The 18,112-nt window shown below is 50.1% G+C and overlaps 1 protein-coding gene across 2 annotated transcripts in view; it reads left to right on the top strand.

The window, feature by feature from the left end:
• GARRE1 (granule associated Rac and RHOG effector 1) overlaps nt 1-18,112 on the top strand; it is a 57,398-nt gene that overhangs the window by 25,127 nt on the left and 14,159 nt on the right. For both annotated transcript variants that reach the window (XM_040409436.1, XM_040409435.1), the window contains 5 exons: nt 8,712-8,897; nt 15,547-15,687; nt 15,798-15,893; nt 16,511-16,672; nt 16,769-16,927. In XM_040409436.1, the coding sequence (XP_040265370.1) occupies nt 8,712-8,897; nt 15,547-15,687; nt 15,798-15,893; nt 16,511-16,672; nt 16,769-16,927 (744 nt within the window). The remainder of the gene's footprint in view (nt 1-8,711; nt 8,898-15,546; nt 15,688-15,797; nt 15,894-16,510; nt 16,673-16,768; nt 16,928-18,112) is intronic.

Below are 18,112 nucleotides of genomic sequence, written 5' to 3'. Positions count from 1 at the left end.
TGTCAGGCTGGCGCGGGTCTGGCAGTGCCCTCTGTCCATGTATATGTGGTCGCTTTCTGTTGAAATGAATGCAAGGTTTAGTTTCCCATACTCCTTTGCGGAGTGCACCCAGCGCATCCATGGGAGTAGGGTGGGGGCCCAGCGACGAGACCACCCCCACACTGATCTGGCATTTGTGACCGACTATTAAAGTTTTTTGAAAAGATTTCTGTACCTTTTTATAGTAGACACATCGGTGTATGTCAAGTGGTTTCACCTTATATATACTTATTTAGGGTTTCTGCCTAGGAACCCGCTCACAGCTTGGCTCCATTGAATGGCGCTAAGGCCACCGTCACATCTGCGGTAGCAGTGTTCCGGCAGACAAGCGTAAAATCGTCCGGCTACAGACCGCAGCATTCAGCAGTTGTCAGCCGGATGTCTGCCGGACTCCGTTATACTGTAATGGGTCCGGCGGACATTCCGTTGGCATCCGGCAGCGTCGTATCTGGTTCATGAAATACGCAGATGTGAAGCTAGCCTATACCGCAAGTGGACACCTGCCGCGACTTCACTGGACACCGCCCAGAAAGTTACGTGTCCTTTCTTGGCTCGGTCGTGGCTTAAAGCCGCTGGCCTGCAAATCAATGGGAGGCAGACACCACGCGGCCGCCAACTAATTCCTCTGTTATATTCTGCCATGTGAACAGGGGGTTATATCCATCTTATGAAGTGATGGCATGGCACCCTTACAAAAACATTGGACCACATAAAGGTGCCAGCAATCACCCGACAAACAAGCAAAACGCTCTTTTCTTGGATGATCACCTCTTTCCTGCGACACTTAAAATCCTCATTTGTTGGCAGCACTGTGTAACCCGAGGATGTGTCGCCAGCCGTATGCAAAGTGAATGGGGGATGAATGATCGTAATAGCAATTTGTTTTTCCCGCATTAACTTTTGATCGGCCCTTGTAACTAAGTGCTGATCTGCTTATATATCGGCACACGTTGGGCCGTGATCGGTTCTTGTAAGGAGACTCTTGGGATCCCTTACCGCACCTGTGGATCGGTACTTGTACTAAAGTGCCTTTCAGATGGCCCGATCCAAAGTGAATGTGGGACAAATGATCACTATAACGATTTTGTCCCCGCATTCAGTTTGCAAACAGTTGGCAGCACGTCTGCTGTTTACACGGGGCGATGGGCTCGCCTACAAATGATGAAAGATGCGATCACCCGACAAATGTGTGAAACGTCAGCAGCACCTTTACATGGACCAGCTATCGGGATTGGGTGTTCCTACACAACCGCTGGCCCGAAAAGGGACCCCGTACGCTTTCCTAGATGCTTCGAATACCTTTGTATCACAGTGAGAATGTGGCTCTGGTGTCAGCCATATCCCAGGTGGTAAAAAAACTGACTAAAATGAGGATCCAAACAGTAAAAGTTGCAGGAGGGCGCTTTAAAGCGAGCAGCTTCACGAGCTGAGGTCCTGGCGTCTGTTATCCGGGTTATTTTTGCTTGTGGCTATTGATGGAGCGCGGGAGTAAAAATAAAGCCCCTTTTACTGGCGATTAGTTCCATTTTTACACCACCGGGTGACGGCTGACTCGTGCAAGGAATTATCCTGGTGCCATCTTTAGCAGACAGTCAGATATTTTCTTGTATTGTCTGATGAATCCTAAAACTTCCAGACTTGATCAGTTACGAAGAGCCGTTGTATTTCTGGTCTGTGACGCCCATTGTTACCGATGAGGTGTCCTGTGCCTCAGGAAAACATCACTTCCTGTTTCCATTTTGGAGATTTTACAGCTTTTTCCATGGAAGAGCGTGAATGCGAATGATCTTTTCCTGCTTGGAAACCCCCAGAGATGACTTTGGTAAAGCGGCCACAGTGTTTAGAGGTGCAGCGCCCCCCCCCCCCCCCCCCCCCCCCCAAAACCCCCTAAAATCTGGCAAGACTGTGCCTATTGCAACCAGTTCCCGTGCAATTTAGAAAAAAAGTTGGCACTGGTTGGCATGAATTCCCTGCACCGATGACGTGTATTCATCATTATTTGACCGCAGTCGTTTTATGTAACTGATATTTAAACCCTTCAGGACCCTGCCATTTTTCACCTTCAGGACCCTGCCATTTTTCACCTTAAAAGGGGTTGTCTGGGTTCAGAGCTGAACCCGGACATCCCTTTATTTTCACCCCGGCAGCCCCCCTGACATGAGCATCGGAGCAGTTCATGCTCCGATGCTCTCCTTTGCCCTGCGCTAAATCGCGCAGGGCAGAGGCATTTTTTGGAGATCCAGTAACGTACCGGTCTCTCCATGGGCCTGCAAGGAAGCCCGGTGACGTCACCGGCACTGGTGGGCGGGCTTTAGCGTTGGCCCTAGCCAGTAAAACGACTAGGGACAACGCTAAAGCCCGCCCATCCGCCCGGCAGTGTGTGATTGTAAACAAAAGAGCCCTTGCCCTGTGCGATTTAGCGCAGGGCAAAGGAGAGCATCGGAGCATGAACTGCTCCCATTTTCAAGTCAGGTGGGCTGCCGGGGTGAAATTATGGGTATGTCAGGGTTCAGCTCTGAGCCTGGACAACCCCTTTAAGGACCAGGCCATTTTTAGCAAACTGACCAGTGTCACTTTATGTGGTAATAGCTTTGAAAAGCTTTTACTTATCCGGGCCATTCTGAGATTGTTTTCTCGTCACATATTGTACTTCATAACACTGGTAAAATTGAGTAAAAAAAATTAATTTTTATTTATAATAAAAAATAAATAAATGTACTAAAAATGGGGAAAAATTGGCAAATAGAAATTTCTCTACTTTTATAATAGTAATAACTCTGATAATAGTTATTACTTTACATGACGGGTCCCTACATGTGTGTTCCCTATATAGCCCCATGGAATAAAGGCCCAAACGCTAGTGTGAAAGTAGCCTTCGACCAGTTCTGGAGCATCTATTATGACCTTACATTGGGCCATTATTCTGTTATTTCTACTAGAAGTTTATGAATGAATTGCCAGCAGCTTGCAGTAAAGGTACAGATGGGCGTTACCAGTTGGGGGTGTGTCCCTGCCAGTCTGACACCAGCAGGACTGATTCTGATACACATGCTACTGGTAACATCCAGCAGTACCTTTACTGCAGCCACAAGTCATAAGAATAGATGCTCCCGAATTGGTATTTACCTGGGGGGGGGGGGGGGTGTTTAAGTAGTTACTAAAACAGACATGTCAGGAGAGATGACACGTGCCCTTTAGTCATTGTGTAATGAAACATTCTGCAACCTTTTAATGTACAATGTTTAAATCTTTCTGGGTCGTGCAACCATATTACCCGCTGCTTAATCTTGCTTTGGGAATTACCGCAGACGTTTTTAGCTGCTGGATCGAACCTAAAATGCTTCCATTTACAGACTGGGTGCAGAGCGACTGGGGGCCCCTGTATATTATAAAGCTGCAGAACGTTTCATTTTATAATTATCAGGGTGCATTCAGGGCCAGAAGAAATATGTAAAACCAGTGCCAGTGCCTGCTGAGCTGCAGTACCAGATCCAACCCACACGCAGGTGTGGCGCCATTTCTGGAAAAGAGCAGCCATGCTTTTCAAATTCTGTATTACCCCTTTAAGGACTTTGGTCGTGCCATGGTCCTAGTCCGCAGGCTGCTACATCTCGCGTCTGGTGCAATAACGTGATGTCATCAGGACATTAGGACACGCCCCCTGGCCAGTTTGCTCCTCGGTAACGTTTGCTCCTCCGCTGTGTTGGTGAGGTTTGTGTCATGTGTGTGCGCCCTCAGCGGTCATGACGGGTCCCTACATGCGTGTTCCCCATATAGCCCCATGGAATAAAGGCAAGCCCCAGGATTTCCTCGCACCGCGAACCCTCCCGCACTCCTCTCCGTCTGCACCGTTTCCTCTCTGCTTTATCTTGACTAATCCAGACTTGCATTCTTCCTTCCCTACGGATATACACAGAAACCCAAACTTTCCAAAACGAGGAAGAATGATCCGCTGCTCTGCTGACACCCCTATTAAAGGGACCCTCGCCCAGTTGGGGCCACACGGTCTATAGCAGATGTGCAGCTATGAGGCTACACCGGGCAGCGGCAGCATTGTCTGCAAGCATCCTGGGAGGAGGGGGGATAACCTTATGGCGGTGCCTTTTAGGGTAGATCTGTGAGCTGAGGGGGCACCAAGCCTCTTAATCACCAGTAGGGCTCATTCAGACGGCCGTATGATGTCCCTAAAAATGCAGATCCGTTTTTTTTGCGGACAGTTCAGCATTGCATTCTGTTTTTTTGCGCACCCATAGACTTTAATGGGGCCATGTCCTGATTTTCACTGACAAGTATAGAACATGTTTCATTTGTTTTGGTGAGCCGTGCAATGGAAGAAAAGGCCCCATGGAAGTGAATGGGACGGCATCTAGTCCGCAAAAACACGGATCCACATTTTTGCTGATGGCATACGGCCGTCTGAATGAGCCCTTATGGTGGGATTTGGTGGTCGCTGTTGGTAGCCCACGGTTGGTCACCATGTCTGGTTTAGTAAATTCTTGCATTCTTCATGGACATCTTTTTCTGCAGCTCTGCGTTGCGCTCTTCCTCTGTTATTCCTCCTGAATATTTGAACTAAACTGACAACTGCTTATTATTCCCCTTGTCAAAGGGTTGTGTCCCTGCACAGTCTGATACTGGGCAGCGTCAGGGCGTGTAGGCACATGTCTAGAAGGAATAATAGAGGGCTGGCACAGCACAAATATATAGATATATAGGACAGAACTTCTTTGTCTTGCACGGCTAAACATAAGTATTTGAACACCTGAGAAAATCCGTGTTGATATTTGGTGCAGAAGCCTTTGTTTGCAGTTCCAGAGGTCGGACGTCTCCTGTAGTTCTTGACCAGGTTTGCACACACGGCGGCAGGGGTTTTGTCCCACTCCTCCACACAGATCTCCTCTACATCTGTCAGGTTTCGGGGCTGTTGCCGAGCAACACAGAGTTTCAGCTCCCTCCAAAGATGTTCTATTGGATTTAGGTCTGGAGACGAGCTAGGCCACCCCAGGACCTTGGTATGCTTCTTACGGAGCCACTCCTTGGGTATCCTGGCTGTGTGCTTCGGGTCGTTGTCATGTTGGAAGACCCAGCCACGACCCATCTTCAATGCTCTGACTGAGGGGAGGAGGTTGTTGCTCAAAATCTCACAATAAATGGCCCCATTCATCATCTCCTTAATACAGTGCAGTCGTCCTGTCCCCTCGCAGAACAGCCCCCCAAAGCATGATGTTACCCCCCCCCCCCATGCTTCACAGTAGGGATGGTGTTCTTGGGGTTGTACTCATCCTTCTTTTTTTCCTCCAAACACGACGAGTGAAGTTTAGACCAAAAAGTCTCCTCTGACCACATGACTTTCTCCCCGGCCTCCTCTGGATCATCCAGATGGTCATTGGCAAACTTCAGACGGGCCTGGACCTGTGATGACTTGAGCAGGAGAACCTTCCGTACAATGCATGATCGTAAACCATGACGGCGTAGTGTTCTACCGACAGTGACCCCTGAAACTGTGGTCCCAGCTCTCTTCATGTCATTGACCAGCTCCTCCCTTGTAGTTCTGGGCTGATTCCTCACCTTTCTTATCATCAGTGATACCCCACGAGGTGAGATCTTGCATGGAGCCCCAGTCCGAGGGAGACTGACCGTCGTCTTTAGCCTCCCCCATTTTCTAACAATTGCTCCAACAGTTGATCTATTTTCACCAGGCTGCTCGGCAATTGCCCCGTAGCCCTTTCCAGCCTTGTCGAGGGCCACAATTTTGTCTCTGGTGTCTTTTGACAGCTCTTTGGTCTTGCCCATGGTAGTAGTTGGCGTCTGACTGACTGTGGGGTGGACAGGGGTCTTTAAAGAGCTCAGACGGGTGCTACTAAGTTAGATTAATGAGTGGAGTAGCGGTGGACTTTTTAAAGGCACAGTAGCAGGTATTTCAGAGCCAGAATTCTTTCTGATTCTCAGGTGTTCAAATACTTCTGTTCAGCAGCAGTGCAAGACAAAGAAATTCTTTAAAAATCATACAATGTGATTTCCTGAATTTTTTAATTGTCAGAGTGGGAATGCACCTACAATGTGAATTTCAGACCCCTCCGTGATTTCTAAGTGGGAGAACTTGCAAAATCGCAGGGTGTTCAAATACTTCTGGTCCTCAACGTATATATACACATGCGTGTGTACTGAGAGAGGACAGTATGTGGGGGTGTCTCGAATCCCTCAGCGGCTGAGGTCGGGGCGGGGGAGATGAGGATCGAGCAGTTGGATTTCAGCATGCCCCATCCTTTTCTTCTGAGGGATGTTGGGCTATGACGGAGGTGTCTGGCGGCGGTTTTCTCCCTTCTGCCCATCGCATTTTCCTGCTCGGCCGAGCGTGCATGTGGATGGTGCAAGTATGGCCTGGGCTGTGTAGAAGAATTTACGTGTCTTGATTATTTTCTGGGGAAGGTGACCACCATATCGCACAGAGCTTGTGGTCGCCGTGCAGCCACTTGGCCCTCCTCCCCGCGTGTAGTCCTGCAGAAAGTGTATGGGACGGAGGTGGGTTACGATATAGGGAGCCCTTTTCTTTGCAGAGTCCTTTCCAGCCCCCAGCGCACACAGTGATGTCGCTCTCTGTGCTTTTCCCTTCATTCATATGTTTTTATGCTGAGACGTGACGTTGCGGTGTTTGACAAGCCAGGCATTGCCGGCGCTAAAGCAGACGTCAGGGACGAAAATAGACGTTTTATTTCCTCCCCATGTGAAGCCAGCTGTGTTGGAAGGGACGCTGACGCGGAGAAGTGGCTTTGTCTGCACACGTCAGGAGGGAAAATACTCCTCCTCGCAGTTACTGATCCCAAGACCTTCATGTTTTCTACCCCCCCCCCCCGTCCCCCCACCCCACCTACGCTTTCTTACTTTCTGGACCCGCTGCTCCTCCAGAGGTTCGGGATCTTTCAGCAGTTCTTAGAGGGAAGCCGTAAGCAGGGTGATCGGTCGCTGTGCTTCCCTCCTCTTGGTTATATCTGTTTGTGAGAAAGCTGGGTGACTACCAGTAAGTGTACTGTCATATTGCATATTCCCTCTAAGCTAGGCATCCTCAAGCTGCGGCCTTCCAGCTCTTGTAAAACTACAACTCCCACAATGCCCTGCTGTAGGCTGATACCTGTAGGCTGTTCGGGCATGCTGGGAGTTGTAGTTTTGCAACAGCTGGAGGGCCGCAGTTTGAGGAAGCCTGCTCTAAGCCTTTGTAGTTAGTGGGTGTGGGGCAGACAGAGACTTGGGCGCCGAGCTCTAAATCGGCCGGATGTGCGGGGCCACATTGCATCCAGCCGCAGGTCTGGCGCGGTGAAGGTTGTTGTCCACAATGCGTACCTGTTTATTACTCCACCGTTCCAGGGCTGGAGCCAGTAATTGGCCTCAGAGGTATATGGCATACAGCCAGTGGTTGGCTGTAGCGCTCACAGGGGTATACAGGCACATCACCGCGGCAGCCACGTGATTGCGCGAGTAAGGCTACATTCACACGACTGTATTTTGGGTCTGCATCTGATGCTTTTTTTTTTTTTTGGATCGCACACGGACACATTCATTTCTACGAGTTCATAAACAATGTGGACAGCAAACGGATGTCCTCCGTGTAGACATTCCACAAACCACAAAACATCCATTTTTTTGCGGACAAGTATAAGCATTTCTAGAATAGGGCCAAATGGAGGATGCACACAGACGGAATCCGAATTTTTAAGACAGCAAAACAGATACGGTTGTGGGAGTGTAGCCTAGTGCTGCTTATGTTTTCTCACATCTTCCTCCCTTTTTCTACCCAGCTCCGACGATCCCTTTTAAGGTCTGTGTTCTTTGTGGTCTAGGGCAGTGAAGGGGTCAGAGCCAGCATCGCTGTTGGGCTTTTGTGTCCGTATCTTGGGGCAGAACAATTGTTAATGACGGTATACCTGCAGGTTGAAGGCGGTAAAAGGGTTAATGTCAGTCAGTATACCTGGTGGTCTTGGGCAGTGATGGGAATGAAGTCGAGGATCCCCGCTGGTCTAAGACACTATAAGGGCATCTGTCAGCAGTTCTGTCCCTATGACACCGGCTGACCTGTTACATGTGCACTTGGCAGTTGAAGGCATCTGTGTTGGTCCCGTGTTCATATGTGCCCGCATTGCTACTATATGTAAATTAGCCTTTAGGGGTAACGGGGGCGTTGCCATTGCACCTAGAGGCTCAGCTCTCTCTGCAACTGCAGAGCCCTCTGCACTTTGATTGACAGGGCCAGGTGTCAATGTGCAGAGTGCATGGCAGTAGCCGAGAGAGCTGAGCCTCTAGGTGCAATGGCAACGCCCCCGTTACTCCTAGAGGCTTATTTGCATATATTAAAACATCAGCAATACAGATACATATGAACATGGGACCAACACAGATGTCTTCAGCTGCCAAGTGCACATGTAACAGGTCAGCCAGTGTCATAGGGACAGATGGCACTTAATGGACTGTCCTGAAGGATAGGCCATCGATATCTAATGGGCAGGGGTCAGGCACCCCCGCCGATCAGCGCCTAAACTATGGTTCCTTCCTTAGTGGTCGAGACTGGTTACTGCGCAGTGCCGCGTGTATGAGCGCCAAATATGTCCGTTCTTCGCGAACACTCTGAGAATGCCTGTCTTGTGCTTTCCTAACCCGTGTTCTCCTCTTCTCCTCCGCAGGTGCTCGGTCGCTGCTTCTTGACTGTGATGCAGGTTCATTTTCAGTTCTTGTCCCAGGCGTTGCAGAAAGTGCAGCCTTTTGCCGAAGCGATAGCACACGAGCGCAAGAACGCTCCCGGATCCGGTGACCTGAGCCCCACAAGAGAGCTGGGCGACGCTGTGAGGACTTGGCGAGGAGCTACCGAGGTGAGGACCCAGTAACCTTCCTCTCGGCGGTCCCCCGAATAACGTATTTCACAATAGACGGCAATAGTAAGACGCGAGGACGGAGGCCGCCGTCATACTTGCCTCTTACGGTGTTCTGTATAATACAGTCTGGGGCTGCGCAGGGATCTTACTCGTCGGCCCAGTCTGTCAGCAGAACCCGACATTGGAGATACCGCGATGCATCAGTGGAAAATGTGAGCGGCCGAGGTGGTGCAGGACATGGGACGCATCCGCTTGGCTTTATCTCCAGGCCTTTTGTCTTTAGTCCTTTGAAGATAAACGGAATAAACAGAGCTGAATCCCTGCGTAGGGCTTGTCCCCGTCAGCCTGTCATCACTGCGGCCTTACATGATGGAAATCGTAGGGACACCGTGGCGTAGGAGGCAGAGAGCAGCGGCATTTAAAGGGGTTGTCTGACAACAGCTTTCAAGTTCTATACCAAGTGGGAGACTGACCCTTCAGCCCTCACCTTTACCCAAAACGGGATGTTTCTGACTCTATGGAGGGCAGCTGAGCGCTTGAGGACCACTCTGCGCCGGTGAGGTGCCACGTGTCATGGCAGTAGTATTCTCCTGACTACCAGCTCATTCAAAACAGCCACCAGACAACCCCTTTAAGTCTTGCCATCCCTGGTTGCCTTGTCTCTGCCCTAGTTCATTGAGAACTCCATGTTGAACTTGACTGGAAGCATAGAACCGCTGCACCCGCTACCCATGGCGATCGGCAGGGCTCCAGCCCCTTGACCCCTACCGATCCTGAGAAAGAAGGGGTTGCAGAGCTGATTTAGTGTGGCATCCCCTTTCACTATGTTCCCCCTGCCTCGGCCATCCGTTATACATGGAACTGCAGCACTGTTGGCGAGATGTTCCCAAGTTGGCGAGATGTTAAAATTATTGAAGTGCGTATAGGTAGTGGTTAACCCCCCCGCCAGCCCTGCCACCCCGATACTCTCTGCCCGTCTGTGTCTACTTGTCAGCAGCAGTGGTGTGACCACTGCAGTGCCGTGCTGTATACCAGTGAGGCCAGTGGCTGCAGCCGTCACTTGGGGTATACGGCTACATCACCGCTACTGCAGTTTAACCCCCTAAATGCAGCTTGTTAGTGGAATGCAGAGGTTTCTGGAGAGGATCTGCAGTCCCGCTATAAGGAGGTGGCCGCCTTCAGCCCGGGCCCTCCAGTGTTTATACATCATTACGTTAAGTGCATGGTGCTGGTGCCATGCTGTAAAAGTGACACCGGACCTTAGTGTCGCAGAACAAGACGCAGGCCGGGGCTGCAGACGCTGGGGAGATACCAGGCAGGTGACCCCATCCGGTGTCAGGAGGCGGCTGGTTCCCCTTGTTCTGGTCTGTGCGGACCTTTGTGCATTGTTTGCAGGGGGGACGTATCCGTCCACGCGCTGACCTTTTTTTTAATTGGAGCATTTGTGTTGTGTGTGGGAGAGCGTGGCGGTGCCAGCGCGGGCGATCTCGGGCTGCTCACAATAATGCGGCTCTTGTCTTCTTGCGCTGCTTTATTTTTAGAATCCGTATGGACGGGGAACTCCAATTCATGCATAGGGCCGAGGAATGTGGAGCTGGAAGCCGTGAAATACTATGATTATTACTGAAGGCTGCTTTCTATCCCCACTTCCCGTAATCTCCTGTGTGGATATTCTGTTTCTGTGCGGCTGCTGACAACCATATATATTTTGCAGCCAGCCAACCGCGGATCCGCAAAACCAGATACTGGCCTTGTGCATCCTGCACGTTTCTCGGTCCCTATCTGAGAAATTTGTATTCTTGTCTGCAAAACGTCGAAGAATAGGACATCTTCAATAATTTAGGGAACGGCCACATGGATGTGGACAGCACATGGATGCATTTTTGCGGCACCGTAGAAGTGAATGGCTCCGCATGGGAACCGCCAAAAATGCAGACCAAAAATATGGTCGTGTGCATGAAACCTAAGCTTTATAAGCTCCACTTTCCATCATCCACGACTTGGATTTCCCGAAGTACAGATGTGATGTCCAGAAATAGCTCTAGACCAGGGGGTAGGCAACCTCCGGCACTCCAGCTGTTGTGAAACTACAACTCCCAGCATGCATACTTGCTTTGCTCTTCTGAGAACTCTCACAGAGATGAATTGTGGTTTCATAATGGCTGGAGCACCGGAGGTTGCCGACCCCTGCACTAGACCGTCGCTCTGGATTCCAACTCCCAGCATACGGTGGAGAGTCGCAGGTGCAGTCGAATGCATAAGAAATCAGACCTACAGCCGAACGGCCACATTGGTTGCGTTTAGTGTATTTTGTGCAGCTTGTGATTTTTCTGGTGGAGAGCCGTGCGGGTGTAAGGTGTGATTATCTGTGCGGTGCCTGGGGACGCCAGTGATGTAACGTGGCAGCCCTCTGAGTAATGGGATTATTCTGGGAATAATCTTTCATACACATATAATCTCGTGCCCGGCTTGGGTTACACAGCTGAGACTTTACTCTTGGAAGGTGCCGTGGAGTCTGATGGTTCGTCCTTACCGGACGTCATTTGCTACGGATTCATTGCAAAGGGTGAAATCCACAGCAAAAATGACATACTGCATATATAAAATCTGCACCCTAAATAAATTTGCACAGCAGTTTTGTTAGTTTTTTTGTTTTTTGCAGCTTGCAAAAAAGATTTATGATGTCATTAATTTACGCCTGCTGTAGAACTTGCTGCACGCAGATCCGCAGAGGCTAATCTGCAGCGTTTCGGCTGAATTTGTAGGAATTTCTGTTGCTGAAAATCGGTTTGTCATCTTAGGCCTCATGCTCACGACCGCTGTGTGCTTTGCTGTCCGCAAAACACGGATGGCGTCCATGTGCGTTCCGCAATTTGCAGAACAGCACGGACGGCCATTGACATAACTGCCTATTCTTGTCCACAAAACATGGACAAGAATAGGACAGGTTATATTTTTTTTGAGGACCGCGGAACGGAGCAACGGATGCGGACAGCACACGGAGCGCTGTCCGCATCTTTTGTGGCCCCGTTAAAGTGAATTGGTCCGCGTCCGAGCCGCCAAAACTGCGACTCGGATGCAGACCAGAACAACGGCCGTGTGCATGAGACCTTAAGCACATGATTTTCTGCAAGACTCTAGAAAGTAGTCTGCGCTCTCTACTGCCACCTATAGATATCTACCCTGTACGTCCGTTTCCAACCCATCGCAGAAAATAAGTTCGGAATCCCCTCCCCCCCCCCCCACTCCTAAAGAATGATTGGGAGAGATTTATCAAGACAGGCGCTCCCTGCTGCGGTCGTGATATACCCTGCACTGTTGGAAGATGCACCATTTATGACGAGGCGCTGGCCTCATTGTAAAGTAGGTGCATCCCCCTGCAGTCCGTGCACCTAAAGCTCTGAGCTGCCCTAGATTTCTGGCTTCATTTGAACCCGAAAAACTGGCCGTCCTGCGGGCGAGCCATCTTACGAACTATCCCACCAGCAACGCTATAGACTGAACTGGCCAGTCAAGGTGTATATTCGCACGTGGCTCATACGCTGCGGGTTTTCCTCTGCAGCCACGCATTTGTTAGTACCCGCAAAATGGGTGAGGTTTTAGCAAATCTCCTCCACACGCTGCGGGAAACATCAGCAGCATCAATTGACCCGTGGAGTGGATTTAAAATCTGGAGCATGTCAATATATGATATGATGCCGGTTTTTACCGCGGGAAAATTAATATTTTTTTAAAATTGCAATTCCAGTTCCAGGTGATCGTCATCAGCTGCATAGAATAACGTGGAAGCCGTATGCGGTTAGTGGGGAGGAGACGTCTCTCCGGAGGCCGGAGCGTACAGGAGTGTGGTCGAGTCTAAGTAACGCCATATGAGCCCGAAATCCGATCAGATCCCCTCCGTTGTGCTGCTGTATTATTGGGATCGCTCCTATCTCTAGACGGCACGAGTCCAACAGTAACACTAGAGGGTCGGCCCCATCACGCTATTTATTGTGTGGTGTTCACATGATTAAAAAGGCACCAGTATTTTTGCTAAAAAAAAAGGGGTCGTCTAGATTAGAAAACCCAATTCCATACAACCCATTAAAAAATATTGAGGGGATGTCCTGTGTTCAGGATCTGCGTCTCTCGCTCTGTCCTGCGTTACACAGATGTTCCATTAATATGAATGGGCCCTGTGTAATGCTTAGTTTCCCCTGTGGTGGCGCTGCAGGGAATTTGCTCATATACTACCACAGATTACCGCTGATTGTTGGAGGTCCTAGCAGGAGGACACTTCGTGACCAACTTATTGTCAAGGGACCTGTCGGAATCGGAGAGGAGCTTACAATCGATAGTGTGCACATTAAAGGGGTTTTGCCATAACGCTAGGATATGCCCCCATTGTCTGATAGGTGCAGGACCTGCACCTACAAGGAGAACAGAGCGAGTAAATGAATGAATGGAGGGCGTACTGCGCATGCGCAGCCGCCCTCCATTCATTTCAATGGGGCTGTCGAAAATTGCCGAACGCTGGCTCAGGCTATTTACGGCTGCCCCATATAAACGAATGGGAGCAGGGGCCGTGCGTGCGCGGTGCGCTCCCGTTCACTTGTATGGGAGCAGCGCCTGGTGGACGGACCCCGGGAAACCCGGGGTCCTCCAGCCACAGCTCTCCCTACTCCGTTCTCCTTGTAGGTGCAGGTCCTGCACCTATCAGACAATGGGGGCATATCCTAGCGATATGCCCCCCATTGTATGTGATGGGAATACCCCTTTTAAGGCCATTTTAATTGGAAGCCAGTTCTGCGATCTGTACAGTTTTTGGGTGTTTGAAGAACCTGCACCAATATTAGGACACAATACAAAATGCGGGCACGTGTTACCCGTGGGCGGATTCAAACCCAAGATCTGATCTAAATTTCTGTGCAGTTCCCTGTTGTCGGCTTGATTCTTACGGGATGATGGACAGGAAACCCCAGACAATGGGCCCCGCTGCAGCGACGTCATCTGTTTACTTCTAGGACATGTGAATGGGCTGCAAGTTTCAGGGTTGTCTTGCCAGACACTTATCTCATGCCTGGGGGGGGGCTGCCTTCCTCCTCCTCCTCCTCCGCACACCGCACCTGATCCCGTGTGATCCCTTCTCCCACAGCTAATAACCTGCAATAACACTTGTCAGAGCAGCTATGTGTAAGGACTCTGAACCTGGGATATGCAGAGTCGTAATCTGCAAAAACTAGGTCATCTCAAGGCAGCGCAGAGCAGCCGTCTACCACAAGTCCCAGCAGAGGATGCTGGGAGTTGTACTTTCCCAGCCATTGTTCAGCCATAGATTGCATCCCTATCCCAGATCCTGCAGAGCGACCTTTCAGGTGACTCTGCCCCGCGCTTCACATCCGTATTATACTTGTAAATGAATATTCTCCCCGGTCCGTGTGACTTAAATATTTACTGCAGCGCCAAACTATGTAAATCGCAGCCTCGCTCCGTATAAACCCGCCTCTGTGTCGCTGTAGGATTTTATTTTTTTCACTGCAAATTTCACTCCTTTCAATATGAGGCCTGAAATCCGCAGCCACGTCGCCGATGAGGCCGGTCATTAGCTGCAGCGTCGCACGTGACCCTGTCCATCTGGAAGTTTACGGAGCGGCGCAGGGCAGGCGAGGGATTTATTTTTTGTTTTGCAGCAGGCTCGGCTTGAAATGTCAAAAAGTGCAACTTCCTTGGGGCATGTCCCCACGGGCGGATACGCTGCAAGCTCACCCTTACTGAGGGTCTCCTAACCGTCCTTAAAGGAGCACTCCAGAATAAACTGATCCTGGATGGGCTTGACGGGTGCTTGACTCTGTCTTTGAATCCCTGTGTCATGCCCCACCCCCTCAGGCCTAACACAGCGCATGTTACCCGAAGCGTCCCTTAGTCTGCACGTCCCTAGCTCTGCCGCTGCGGTGCGTACAGCCATGGGCTGCAGAATAGAGGCAGCTGATAGAGGCCAGCACCAACCCTTATGTTGGACAAAGAGGCTCATTGTAGCGCAGTCACATGACCCACCCCCCCAACCCAAACGACCTGTAAATACTGTATAAGGAGGCGATTTCATGTTGGGACGAGACTTTCTTTCCACAGGGGCGTCTACTACACGGCGGTGTATGTCACTGTATGCCTATAGGAATCTGCTGAGGTTGGGCCGTACACTGTGAATCCGTTCTTGTGCACGGACGTCCTCACAAGCTTCTCGTAGGCTTATGCTTGTACACTCTGAGTGAGAACAGATGCAGTGTAGAGCATGAAGGATAGACTGGTTGGAATCCCGCACCTCTGATGAAACCAAAGGCAGATTTCAAACCCCTTTGCATTCGTCTGGAAATGTTTGTGTCCAGTATGGGGGGGCGCATGCCTCTAGCGTCATGACAGAGCAGTGACCACAGATTTTAAAGGGGTCCTCAGTTGGTTCCAGACTGTGAACCTTTGAAATATTGAAGCCAAATTCTGGGATCTAAAGATGCTAAAGATACTACTGTGTTACTTGAGGGGTTCTTGAGTAATATCGGAGCTTATGGACACCTGCCGGGATATGTAATGTGTTCTGAGGTCAGAATTTGCTGACCTGCGCAGGCGATGAGATCCGCGTTGCATTAACGTGTGGTTTCTGCTGACTTTACAGGCCACAAGCCGCTTGCGCGAGAGAGGTTGTGACGGGTCCCTGGCCGGGCTAGAAGTTCAGCAGCTTTTCTGCTCCCAAAGCTTGGCCATCCCAGATCATCACCTCAAGGAACTTAACCTGAAGATCGACAGTACCTTACAGGTAAGACCTCCTCTCCGCTGGGGACGGACGTATACCTTGTGATTGGTCCTCCATGACTATATGGAACCCTGAACCCCTCCGCCATCTCCTGTGATTGTATTCTGTTGCAGGCCTACAGGATGGCGCTGGAAAGTCTGGGTCACTGTGAATATGCAATGAAGGCCGGCTTCCACCTCAATCCCAAGGCCATCGAAGAATGTCTGAAGGTAACGGCTCGCGTTCACTTACAGCATCGTTGTGTTAAGCGGACTTAGATTTTAGTAGGCACTGTAGCGTCTCGTATGAAGACCACCCTGTTACTGCAGCAGGTGCCCAGGGGCGGCGTTACTGCAGCAAGTGCCCAGAAAACCACACCTTTCACCCCTCTGACCCGCCCTTGTATCCTATTATTACCTCGTCCTCTCCATCCAAGATCTCGCGCCTGCGCCGCTCCACACTCGTCCCGCACCTGCGCACTGCTGTGCCCATTATGGGCAGAGAACAGGTAGTTGTGGGGCGCAGGCGCGAGGTCTTGGATGGAGAGGAGGTTCTTTGCTGGGTTATCATTGAGGGGTCTTAGCAGCCGGTGTCATGTTTTTCTGTGGTGCACTATGCAGTCCTCATTGGGCTGTGTGTAATATGGACGTGTTGAGTTTTCCAGGCGGACGCTGCACCTCTGACGCACGGCTGCGTGTTAGCTTGTGGCTTTCCGCTACGATGCACCCAAATTTTGCCCGATACATGGGACACCTTCCTTATCTTATAGACAAGGGTCCTGAATAGAAATTCCCTCTGCAGACGTTGGCCGACTCGCCTGAGAGAATTGTCCTTTTTGTTCCATCAGGGCTGCTGTAGTGATGCGGAGGCACAACAGGCAGGGAGGAGACAGACACCACCTCAGCCCATCCAGTGCGAGCTCCCGACCGTTCCAGTGCAGATCGGCTCCCACTTCCTTAAAGGAACGTCCTTTAACGAGTCATCAACTGATAACCTAAAGCTGAAAACGGTAACTTTTCTGATTTGCGCCTACAGTTACGGGTTTGTGCCGCAGATTCCATGCTTTATACTGAATCTCTGCTCTTCTTTTTTTTTTTTTTTATAGCATGCGATGCTGCAGCTGATCAAAGAAGTCGATACACACAACGGCATGACCGACAGGGATGAAACCGCCGTGACTGAAATTCTCAATCAAGTGTGTCCTTCCACATGGCGGGGGGCATGTAAAACTGCAGTGCAGTTGCTTTTCGGCCAGGCTGGTCTGGTAAGTCTGTGTTTATAATTTACACATCCCTTTGATAGTCATGTGTCGCTCCCTCCTAGAGGGGTCGATACATTGGGATAACGTATGACAGCATTATCAGACTACAGGGCTTGTTTGTAGTCTGTAACCATGGAGACCTGGATAATGGCTATATACACAAAATAAAAGGTTTGTTTGTTTGTCTTTTTGCTCAGTTGCTTCACTTTTGTTTTAATTTTAGATGCATAGGTGAAATATATATAATTGCCTGCAAAAGTAAAGGGTCCTGAGGAGCTCTAAGGGCAGCGCTTATTAATACCCCGTGGTTTGATTTACAGATCTAGAAGGAGCCGTACTATTGGCACCTGTATCACTCCCACTCTCAGGGAGTCTCGGGATCGGCCCGTGTCACTGCGGTCTCCAGTCACACCCTGCACAACGAGTTGTCACTTGCTGCCTTGATGATGGGAGACCTGTCTGCAGCCCACACAGCTGTATTCGGCATTAAACGTGTGGACTGATTTACCCCCAGAGTAAAGATGAGACGGCAATCTTTTATTTACTCGCGGTATAAAGCGGCGGCGGAGGTATTTTGGCAGTGACCCTCTTCTGATCTCATGAGACTTTGTGTACAAGTGACAAAGCTGCACCTGTCGCATTGTATTCCTCCCTCGCACGGGCAGGAAGCCTCCTCGCATCCCCCACCAGGCTGGGTGTGAGAAACAAGCATTTGGCTGCGATTTATGCAGTTGTCACTGACAGTCGGTAACTTTTAACCCTCTCGCACACATTCCCTGCACCCGCACCCCCTCCTACCTTTTTGGCTGTTGGCCAGAATTTTCCTATTAACATTTCTAAACTCCCTGCGGACGGGCGAGCTTCCTGGGAAGCCTACAAGATGGCCAAAGTTATCAGATTGGACAGACCTAGTACTTCTCACAGCTGAAGGGTTGCTACCATTGTATCCACTCTTGGAAATTCTCTTCCGTTAAAAAGGTTGCAGTCCAGATTCACATCTCGTTCGAGGAGGTGTGCGTCAGAAGTGTTTCCGTACAGTGCATTACATTGTTCATGGACCACAATGTGCGGGGGAAGGGTGCCATGCAGTAAATTTTTTTTTTTTTTTTTTTATTTTGTCTTGGCCCAATTTTATAGGACAGATGAGCGAATATGTTCTGTATACAGGTCAATGGAACGTATAAATAA

This window comes from Bufo bufo, chromosome 10 (assembly GCF_905171765.1).
Source record: "Bufo bufo chromosome 10, aBufBuf1.1, whole genome shotgun sequence".
NCBI classification, from domain to species: Eukaryota; Metazoa; Chordata; class Amphibia; order Anura; family Bufonidae; genus Bufo; species Bufo bufo.
Note: the sequence above shows the minus strand (reverse complement) of the source record. Positions and strands in the feature narration are given on the sequence as shown.